Source organism: Cyprinus carpio, chromosome B3, assembly GCF_018340385.1.
Source record: "Cyprinus carpio isolate SPL01 chromosome B3, ASM1834038v1, whole genome shotgun sequence".
Classification (NCBI taxonomy): Eukaryota; Metazoa; Chordata; class Actinopteri; order Cypriniformes; family Cyprinidae; genus Cyprinus; species Cyprinus carpio.
This window is the reverse complement of record NC_056599.1, coordinates 11,000,556-11,012,232: the sequence shown is the minus strand read 5'-3', so window position 1 is coordinate 11,012,232 and position 11,677 is coordinate 11,000,556. Positions and strand designations below refer to the sequence as shown.

General features: G+C 35.9%; 1 protein-coding gene across 1 annotated transcript; it reads left to right on the top strand.

Moving 5' to 3' along the window:
- The first annotated feature begins 4,273 nt into the window (after positions 1-4,273).
- Positions 4,274-10,924, top strand: epor (erythropoietin receptor). Its single transcript, XM_042719637.1, has 8 exons — positions 4,274-4,526; positions 5,311-5,443; positions 5,607-5,776; positions 6,289-6,440; positions 6,531-6,687; positions 7,901-7,988; positions 8,688-8,775; positions 10,083-10,924. The coding sequence occupies exons 1-8, from the start codon at positions 4,415-4,417 to the stop codon at positions 10,770-10,772; spliced, it is 1,590 nt and encodes a 529-aa protein (XP_042575571.1). The 5' UTR covers positions 4,274-4,414; the 3' UTR covers positions 10,773-10,924.
- The last annotated feature ends 753 nt before the right edge of the window (positions 10,925-11,677 follow it).

Genomic DNA, 11,677 nt, shown 5'->3' with positions numbered 1-11,677 from the left:
GTGTTCCTATGTTTGTGTTTTCACTGTTGTGTGTGTGTGTGTGTGTGTGTGTGTGTATATATCTATATATATATATATATATATATATCTATGCTATATATATACACAGGTGCATGTCAAAAAATTTTTTTTTGTAACTTATTTCGAAAAGTGAAACTTTCATATATCTAGATTCATTACATGTAAAGTAAAACATTTCAAATGTTTTTGTTTTTTTTTAATGATTACAGTTTACAGCTCATGAAAGTCAAAAATCCATATTTATATATCTCTCTATATATCTTGGATATCTCATTTACTCTTAAAAATAAAAGTCCTTTATTGGCATTGATGGTTCTTTAAAGAACCATTAACATTCATACTGTAAATCTTTTCTTAAGTAAATCTTATAAATCTGATCACTTAGAAAAGTAACATCTTTGAAGTTTACCACATTTGTTTTCTAGGGACCTAAGTTAAAAACTTGATGGCAGTTGTGTTCCAGTACCTAAAAAAGGTACCTCTAAAACCTCTAAAAAAGGACCTAGTTAAAGGCTGTCTTTGTGTGAGTCGATAGTATCTGTAATTTATGACTTTATACCCATATCTCTGCCAGCCTCTCTGCTTTTATGTGTGTCCCCAGAATACGACGAAGGTGCTTCCTGAATTTCATTTTCCTGTTACACACCACTGACCCACATCCTCCAGAGCCAGAGGAAATACATGCACCGTTGACCTGAGTGTCACCTGCCTTTTTTTTTAAACAGTATCTAAAATTGCTTTTAATAAGACAATGCAAAATCTTATATCTGAACTGTAAAAAGAAACAAAAAATGTGAGAGCAGATGAATGTTAAACATGATCTGTCAGCTCCATATGCCAAATATGGTATGTGTGTTTCTGGAAAATTTGGCGATAATTCCGTAGCAGATATACCCATCACATTATGCAGTGAAACATACACCCATTGTTAGTTTGTAAATGTCAGCAAGTGCAGCTCAGAGAGGAGTATGCCACATCGTAGGAACCACCTGTTGTATGGAAGGCAGATGGGGCCAAAAGACTTCAAGCAGGGTGTGAAATTTGACCATATCAACACACACTGAATGTCTGTGTTCATGTGAAAATGCACACAGCAGCCAATTAAATTGCTATATTTAAAACAATATTTACATATGTGGTACAAACATCAGACATCACATACGCAAACATCAGACATTATATTTGGTCACGAGGGATAATGCTTCAGTGTGTTGTGTGTGATGTCAGTCTGATGTCATGATTTGTCAATGTCCTTCTCAGTCCTGTTCTTTCTTAAATAGAAAAGTCTTAATTTAAATTGTAACATTGATTTATTTACTCTAACAATGTAGATATCAGTAAAGCAATGCTGCAAGAAACTAAAGAAAGGATTAAAATGTGGGTAAATCTAGACGTAAATCTGCTTTTCAAAAGTATTACACATTCTTACTATGGTAAAAATACTGGTTGAAAACAAACAAACAGAACAAAGCTAGTACAGACAATGGTAATTATAGCTGAAACAGACTTGGGATACTCAATGTACAAAATGTAAGATAAACTAAACCATGTATCAACTGCTTGTAAAAAGATGGTCTTGCTTCAGTGTCATTTCTCCCACAATAATAAAGGATAGATTTTATCCCAAAACTGCAGGACATGAGGGTATCACCTCTGTTGCTCCTCCTCCAAATACAGAATGAAATTTGTTCCGACCTTTAAATAGAAATTTAAAACCGTGAATATGCATACATAGGATCAAATAATACCCGAAAATGTATTGTCATAAATGATACACTTACCCACTTTGTATAGCAATGAAGGAGGATGTCAGAGTTTTAACGCAACTTTAATGCAAATCCCTTAGACTATCTTAAATAGAAAGAACAAGGGATTAATCACCGAACAAGAATGGGGGGAAAAGGGGAAAACATCCACACTTTTCTAAGCCATGGTAGCAGTCTTACTGTTGTAAAAATGTTTTTGGGAAAACATCCACACTTTTCTAAGCCATGGTAGCAGTCTTACTGGTGTAAAAGTATTGTTTTCAACTATTCTGCATGTTACATAGTTCTGATAGTGGGTGGTAATGTCAGTGGTTCAGTGTAATAGAAAGAAATTTAAGTTATTTAAAAACTATATATCCACTCGTACTCATGTGCGGTTAGCTGTGGTTATCTGTGATCTCAAAACTGATCTAGATTGACTCTAGAGTCGGGGATCTACTGCAAATTCGAATAAAATAGTTTAGGGATAGTTCATCCAAAATTTAACTTTTGTTTACTTATCAGGTTAAACTGTATAATACTGATCAACTTCATAAGCGCTTGGGTCCGTTAGTAAAGTAGGCAAGAATCAGTGTATTTTTATAGGTTTTTTTATTGTAATTTTAATATCGGTTGGGTTGTTAGTTGTTTAAATAGTCGTAGGTAATGGATTTTTAATGGGTTATATTATTGTTTAAGGGCTTAAAGACACTTTGTAACATTTTTAATGGATTAAAATATCATATAGGTTCTACTTGACACATTAATTTACTGGGCTGGACAGTTGCAGATGATCGACCATTGGAATATTAAGATTGTTACATACTCGTAACCCAACTGGTTGCTGTGTTATAGGAAATACACCCAACAAAAACAACAACCCAACATATTTAATTTAACTTTAATTCTTGTCGCAGTTGCACCAGATATTGGAATATTAAGCTGTTGCATTGTTATAGTAATTTAAGATTTTAACAAAACTGGTTGAGTTGTTATAGAAATAACCCAAAAAATTTTTTAGAGTGTGTTTGTACAAGATATTGGCTTTTGTAAAATATGTGTTAATTTATAGAGTGTTATTGTGTTGAAATTGTTTGTTTTGACATGTTTTGGTTTTGTATGTTTTGCATATTTTTGCATTTTATTTTGTTACAATGACAAGGATGGAGGATTAATTGATGAGAGAATGGCCATGTGTTATGAAAATGATAAAAGTGAACTTAAGCAATATTGTACCAAGGAAAACTATATATAAACTAGACAAGTAGCAAAATGTATGATATATTGATGGTTTGATAAATGCTTCTTCTCATACTGTAATAGTTAAAGCCTACTACAAGTTTCCTATCCCCTTAAAAACAGCCTCAGTTCAGAGTGAAGCCCTGAACCATAAATGATACAAAGCGGCTATTGTTAATATTATTTCAAGGTATATTTCTCACTCTCTCTCCATGTGTCTCTCAAACAAATGTATTCCATGAACTTCCTCTTTTACACACACATACACACACTGTGCTGATGCTGTTTTGAGGTGGGAACTGAAACCACCCCTAGAGAGCTAGAAAAAATACATATGAACATCTTACACCTTATAACTAACAGTTATATTTCTTTCCTAACCCTACGTATAAGGTAACATATAACTCCTAAATACTTTGATCGGGCTTATATTGACCGATATTGTCTAAATATGACCTATCTTCCTGAATAAAGTTGAGAATGCATTGCTATTGCTCCAAATCTCTATATCTGCTCATATTCTCCCAGGTCTGCCCGCAGGTACAGAAAGCCACTGCGGTTGATGATAGTGATAAATAACAGATAAGATAAAATTTCTGAGTGAAAATTATTTTTACACCAGTTCTTTTCAGTGTATTTTTTGAAGACCATTTCGCACTGAGGTGTAAATTGGTTTTGAGTGCATTCAAGGACCAAAACTCGGATAATTTCTATTACATGTACATAAAACTAATTCTTTATTAAAAAGACAAAGCCTATGTTTGATTAAAACCACCTGTGGGCCTAATCGGGTGTCACATTTCCTAACTTAACAGTGTGTCCCGGGTTGAAATAACGGCACAGTCCTGTCATAGTGATAATGGACAGTGAGCTGCAGGCAGACTGGATTGGCTCGCAATGCTTGCGCTTATCTGTGCGTAAGAGGAGCTCAGCGCTGTGCTGATAACACAGGTTGAGCTTAAAAAAACAAGAGTGTCAGGCTGTGATAAAAAGAGCCGGTTACAGTTTGTAGAACAACACACTTAAAAACACTTGCAACTGAGCACCTGTTGACTGCACTTTACATAATAAACATGCATTAGTGGCTAAAAGTGTTTTATACTATAAAAAGTCATATTATTTCCTACTCCAGCCTCAAGGTTGGACAGCATGTAATGTTGTATCTTAAGAGTGAAGACTGAACACTTCAAACACTTATGACAGCATGTCCTCACTCAGGCTCCTCCCAGTAAACACTTTTTTGCCGCTCCACCTCCAAATAGTAAAAGAGTAAACACACAGTTTGAACACACTATCAGCTTATCGGATGAGATGCATGTAACTGTTCATGGTGTCCACAAAACAATTTGGACGAAAAGCCCACCTGGAAAGGAGGATACACCTTTCGTGGACCGTTATACAGAGCAGTGATGTATTTGTTATGTAAATGGATGACAAAAATGAGGAGCAACAGACTGAAAATTGTTTTTATGTTGTGTCTTGCTTTCGTCACTACAGGAGGACAACATTTTGAAAGTAAAGGTAAGACATTCTTTCAAATGTCTTTAAGTTGTTGTTGTTTTTAGTATAAAGTTACATGCATATTTCATGACTTTCTAAATTCAAAACAAAAAATGTGGAAGTATTATTAAAAACAGTAGATACAATATACTGTTTTTTAATCAATATACTGTCTCTAAAGCTCACCAAGGCTGCATTTGTTTGATCAAAAATAAAAACAGTAAAATATTATTACAATTTAAAGTAACTGTTTTCTATTGTAATGTATTTTAAAATGTAATTTATTTCTGTGATGCAATGCTGAATTTCTAGCATCGTTGCTCCAGTCTTCAGTGTCACATGATCCTTCAGAAATCACTCTATGCTGATTTGCTGCTCAAGATACTTTATCAATTTAAAAAATATATATATCTTGCTGCTTAATATTTTTTGATACACTAGCATTCAAAAAAATGTATTCTGAAAGTATGCACAAACTGATCAAAAGTGACAATAAAGACATTATAAGGTCACAAAGTGATAATAAGAACCATTATTAATAACTGAGCACCTAAGAACAGAATAATTGCATGTTTTCAATTGAGAAAGTCGTGAAATATGCAACTTTTTATATATGTGATCATATAATTATAATTTTTATTTATTGCTTACATTTAAAAAAAAATGCTAAATCTAAAATAAGATAAAATAAGAAAAATATATATTTGTGTTGACCTGTGCTTTGTGTACTTGGGCTTATTTGAAAATAAATTGTCTTTGAATAATGCTCGCAATGCATGCAAAATAACATGATATGGTTGTTCAGTGGCCCAGTTACTCCAAGACGAAACAGAGCATATTAAATGTTTTGTTGAGGGAAAGGATCTCACGTGCTTTTGGGAAGAGGAGGAAGAGAGGAATCATATACACGATCAATATACCTTCACATATTCATACGAGTAAGTAACTAATTAGTGCTTTGAGGTCCAAAGCTAAAAATATCCTTAGAAACTGATCATTATAATATTGTTATAATATAATAAATGTTATTCATGTCATTTTAGTTCAGTTATCCTGTGAAAATATCAATCGCCGCAATTGCTTCTTTTCATCTGTCTTTAGGAAAAAGAACAAGATGGCTTGTGCGGTTTCTTCTCTGTATTTACTGGCCAGTAACAAAACCATCCTCTTCTGCAAACTGCCCAAAACCCCATTCTTCACGACTCTTGATGTGCAGGTTCTTCGTGATGGCCGGATGCTCTACACTCGTAGCCTTAACGCGGAGAATGTCTGTAAGTCTTTGAAAGCTTTACAAAAGTAATAAGTGAAGAAATCCTCACTAAGCAGCATGCAGACACAGTGATGTATACCACATGTCTACATGTAATCTGGATTACGTAATCAGATTCCAAAAAATGAACTACTTGTAATTATTATTTTAAGCACTATCTTAAAAAAAAAAAACCCTTCAGTTCCTTCACAAACCCTAATTTGGGAAAACCCTGATGTTATGTAAAGATTAATACAGTTCATGTTGTTGATAACAAAGAATGCATTATCTTTTCTTTCTCTTTGTATTTTTATATCAATATGGTACAAAACAATATCAAATCTATGTGTTAAACGAGTTAGGTCAGAAGTAATCCAAACACATTACATAAAATGTGAAATCTTATAGATTACGTTACTGACTACAATTTTTTCATGTAATTAGTAACGGAGTATAATTTGTAAGTAATCTACCCGCCACTCTGCCTGCAGTCCTCTTCATATAAGATGTTTTACAATGCCTTTGCTCTCACAGTGTTTCTAGATCCTCCCAGAAACCTCACGGTCATGAGCTCAGGGAAGGAAGGGCAGTTGAACGTGAGCTGGCTGCCTCCTCTGCTCAAATACATGGACGACAGTATGATATACGAGGTCAGATACGCAGTGGATGGAAGTAACATGGGCAAGGTATTGCACCTCATGAACCGTTAGTGCCACTTGAATGAGCTGTCGTATTTTGCATTTAATTCAAACTCACCGGTGAATTATGTTTTGAAGGTGGAGGTCATAAAGGTCAGCACGAGGCTCGTTTTGCTTGGCTTACAGTCCAACACCAGATACAAGGTGTGGGTCCGTGTCAAACCCGATGGCGTTGCCTACAAAGGCTACTGGAGTGCTTGGACCGAGCCGGTGTTTGGAGTCACACCGCCAAGCGGTACGTGGTGCTGTTAAACGCTTTCTGAAAGTACAATCAATGTGTAAAACATTTCAAATCAAGTCTTTTTTTTAAAAAGTGCTTTTACAGTACACATTGTTTTAACACAGCTTTACAGAAATTCATGATGTTAATGTTTATCTTAATAAAATATGCCATATAACCATTTTTAGCAAAATGTAAGCAATAGTTTAGCTTACATTTTACAATGAAAGGTTTAATTTGCTAGATATTTTTAAATAATAGGCCTATCACCCTACTTATATATCCAACTTTATATGAAGAGCTGGGCAATGATAATATTTCCACATTTTTTACAGCAAAATAAAAAAACAGGTTGATATTTGCTAAGATTTCGTAAACATGTCTTGAACACTGGGGTGGGGATACATTTTTTTAATGAAGTATAAAGACATTGAATGGTGAAATTCAATATAATTCTAGTTGGGAAGTACACATTTCTATGGTAAAACAGTTGCAGAATATTTGTTATCTTACCTCGCTCTCTTTCAACGTTAAAGGGATACTCCACCCCAAAATGAAAATGTTGTCATTAATCACTTACCCCCATGTTGTTCCAAACTTGTAAAAGCTTTGTTCATCCTCGGAACACAATTTAAGATATTTTGGATGAAATCCGGGAGTCCTGTGACTGTCCCATTGACTGCCCAGTAAGTAACACTGTGAAGGTCCGGAAAAAGTATGAAAAGCATCATCAGAATAGTCCATCTGACATCAGTGCTTCAACTGAAATGTTATGAAGCGATGAGAATACTTTTTGTACACGAAGAAAACAAAAATAACGACTTTATTCAACAATTCCTCTCCTCTGTGTGTCTCCACATTACCGTAGCGCCATTTTGGAGGCGCTTCAGTTTCAGCCGCGACACAAGGATGCACTGTTTTCTTTCAAATCAAAGCGTAAATACACATAGAAAACTTATCCTTGTGGCGCGGCTGAAACAGAAGAATGTACGAAGACAAACAAAGCTTTTACGGCCTTGGAACGACATGGTGGTAAGTGATTAATGACAAGATTTTCATTTTGGGGTGGAGTAACCCTTTAACGCACAGAAATTTGCATTCTTAATCCGTGAACTGTAAACCCCGCCTACTTTGATTGGATTGGCCATCACAATCAATTTGACATTGACAAGCGTTGTCAGACCGCTAAGGAAGACCAATCATTTTGTTTCTCTTTTTTTTCTAACAGATGTGGATCCGCTCATCGTGTTACTGGTTATTTTCATCGGACTGATCCTCTGCCTGCTGTCTCTGACTGTGATTCTGTCCCACCACAAGTCAGTTTTCATGAGTGCACACCCTTACAATCTAAATAAGGACAAACGTATATATACTATTATGAGGGACACTATTGTCCTTGAATCATAGTTCAGTAAAGGCTGATTAAAGGTGCTGTATGTAGGATTGACACCGAGTTGTTGAACTGGGTTTTGCAGTCCAAATTCAAAATATTGGAGCCCCTCCTCCTCAGACTTGATGCACATGCAGGTTGCCAGATTAATGTTCTGATCCCTTTCGTTTGCCAGCTTCCATGACTGAAATGAAATACGCTGTGTTTCCCGCTATTTGGCAACCCGGGGTGCCAAAATACAATTTGGTAAACTGGCAGTGGGCGGGTTTCACAAACCAAAACAGAGACCGGAATTCCGGCCCAGAATGCAGATTTTCAAATGAGAATAACTGACTGTATCATTGTTTTTTCAGATAAACAAGCATGTTAACTTAGCATGCTTCTTAAATATCTGCAAACATATTTGTATGTTTATTTTTATGGTATTTTTATGCTTTAGTAGAGTCAAAAAATTAAATACAGCACCTTTAAGGTTGGCTGTGCATGTATGGCTGGACAAAGAAACATGTAGGCTACTGAAACAACTGCACATTATGTAACTGTGGAAACTTTATATTTCATGCATTAAATTCACAGACTTTACTGTCTGTTGGGAAATATTGAACAGTTTCTGTGTGCTTTACAGGTTTCTTCTCAAGAAACTCTGGCCTGACATCCCGACACCAGAACACAAGTTTCCAGGTCTTTTTACAGTCTACAAAGGGGATTTTAAGGTAATTTATTCAATATAGGTATCATTTACAAAGTACCATATACTGTATGTTTAATTATTTAACCAAAATGATAAGTGTTGAATAAACAAATATGTTTTGAAAGGAATGAATACTTGAATGAATACTGATGCAAAAAAAACTATGTGTTTAACCCAAGCAAAAGAATGAATTTTGATCAGATGTAACTGAAGTACAAGATTATGAGATGCATTATTTGAATGCTTGGCCAAAGAGGTGTGTTTTTAATCTAGATTTAAACAGAGAGAGCGTGTCTGAACCCCGAACATTATCAGGGAGGCTATTTCCAGAGTTTGGGAGTCAAATGTGAAAAAGCTCTACCTCCTTTAGTGGACTTTGCTATCCTAGGAACTACCAAAAGTCCAGTGTTTTGTGATCTTAGGGAGCGTGATGGGTTGTAGCGTGGTAGAAGACTAGTCAGGTACGCAGGAGCCATTAAGGGCCTTATGTAATAATATTTTGTAACTGATACGGAACTTAATGGGTATCCAGTGCAGAGAGTGTAAAATTGGGGTAATATTATCATATTTTCTTGACCTGGTAAGGACTCTAGCCGCTGCATTTTGGACTGCATTTTTTCTGTAGCTTGTTTATTGAGGATGCAGGACAACCACCTAGCAGTGCATTACAATAGTCCAGTCTAGAGGTCATGAACGCATGAACTAGCTTTTCTGCATCAGAAACAGGTAACATGTTTCGTAGCTTGGCAATGTTTCTAAGATGGAAGAATGCGGTTTTTGTAACATGGGAAATATGATTTTATGAAAAGACAAGTTGCTGTCTAATATAACACCCAGATTTTGACTGTAGAGGAAGTAACAGTACATCCGTCTAGATGCAAGGTGTCTTAGAGATTGTGTAATATGTTTTTCTCTCTCAGTAAAGTTTACTGTTAAAAAAAAGTGACATTGAGAAGGCATTTATACTGTTTTCTATTTCAAATAAATGCTGTTCTTTTGAACTTTTTATTCATCAAAGAATCCTGGAAAAACTATTATGGTTTCCAAAGAAAAATATAAGGCAGCACAACAATGATAATAATAATAAATGCTTCTTGACCTCATTGGCATATTAGAATGATTTCTGACGGATTATGCGACACTGAAGACTGAAGTAATGATTCTGAAAATTCAGGTTTGATCACAGGAATAAATTACATTTTTTAGATTTCAATAAAGGACAATATTTGCTGTGTGTTTTGGTAGGAAAGTTGCTTGGAAATGAAAAAAAGATCAATACTAGAGCTAGATGTTTAGTAATGAACTATTTTGTGTTTCCTCTGGCCTCAGGAGTGGATGAGCCACAATAATGGCAGCATGTGGGGCAGATCAGTCCCTGTGTACACAGAGGAGCTTCCTTCACCGCTGGAGGTTTTGTCCGAGGTTTCCCTGACCAGCCACGGCACGTCCCAGAGAGAGGAGAGGAAACCTGTGGAGGAGGACGAGGAGAAGGAGAGCGAGCGTTCGGACTCGGGGTTAACAGACAGATGGCGAGACCCTCCTCACGCTCACTGGCTCATGGAGCAACTGAGGGCTCTTCAAGAAAACCCAGAATCTCGTTCCCAGTCATCGTTACTGCAGTCACATGACACCTATGTCACCCTCAATCAAGGAGACAATGAGCAGCAGGTGGACGATGTCTTCGAGGAGACGTTACCGCTCCAGACACTCTTCACCACCGCAGGAACATCATCCTTGGGCACCTCACACTCCGACCTGGGCTCCTTGCAGCAGAGCTCGGGTTCGGGCAGACTGTCGTCACAATCCAGCTTTGAGTATCCCAACCACACCTGGCCCCCTAAAGGGCCGGGATACGCCTACATGGCGGTCGCAGACTCGGGGGTCTCTATGGACTACAGCCCGATGAGCTCCAGCAGGATCGCAGAGCTCGGGAAACACAGGATGTACACAAATGATTACAAAAATGAGATTTTTCCCCACAAGTGGCCACTCTCTGGTCAATACATTAAATCCGGATAAGAGTCCTGCACGGGTCCCATTTGGTAAACCCACAACAATTAGGGATATTCACCCAAAAATGAATACTCTGTCATTCTCTGCTCACCTCCATTTCATCAAATCTGTATAAATTTCTTTCTTCTGTGGAACATAAAAGAAGATATTTTGAAGAACATTGGTAACCAGGTGCTGGTAGCCATTGACTTCCATACAATAGAAGTAAAAAAGAACAGATATGTACAGAACGTGATCTAGATACTACTACTACTACTACTACTACTACAAATTCACATCAGGATCTTACTGGTTTCTGTTTGAGACATGACGTTAAAGGACATATGAAAACACTAGGATTTTTCAGATAAAAAAAAAAAATAAATAAATAATTACTTCGGTTGGATAATATGATATAATTTTATAGTTTTTATGTGAGCTGTTTTTTATACCACTAAAATACCAGTGGAGATTTTTCATTTTTATAAGAGAATTTTTTATTTTTTTTGGTCTGTAATTATGACTACATTTATTTTTGGCACTTTCCACAAATAGGGTTTATTTAGCTGTCCCATTATATATATATATATATATATATATATATATATATATATAATTTTTTTTTTTTTTTTTTTTTTTTAAGCCACTTTATAATTTTTTTTTTTAAGTCGCTTTGTGGACTTTCTGTTTTGGGTTTCCCCAAGTCTGAATCTGTCTTGTAAATTGTACATAATATATTTTTAAAATGTAAATAACAGTTTTCTATTCTGTCTTGTGGTTTAAGTAAATACATGTATCTTTCAGATCTGTAAAACATTAAAGCCTAGAGGAGGACACTTAACAACAAACCAAGCCTTCTTTATAGGCTCCTTCATCACATGAAGGATAATTCATCCATCCATTCTTGGTTCTTCTGGTGCATTCTGGGAATG

What these genes read in the sequence shown, in the direction of transcription:
- epor (XM_042719637.1), top strand. Translation starts at nt 4,415, where the DNA reads ATGTATTTGTTATGTAAATGGATGACAAAAATGAGGAGCAACAGACTG. An exon ending in CCTTAACGCGGAGAATGTCT is followed by an intron (nt 5,777 to 6,288) that starts GTAAGTCTTTGA and finishes TTGCTCTCACAG; the next exon opens with TGTTTCTAGATCCTCCCAGA. An exon ending in GTGATTCTGTCCCACCACAA is followed by an intron (nt 7,989 to 8,687) that starts GTCAGTTTTCAT and finishes TGTGCTTTACAG; the next exon opens with GTTTCTTCTCAAGAAACTCT.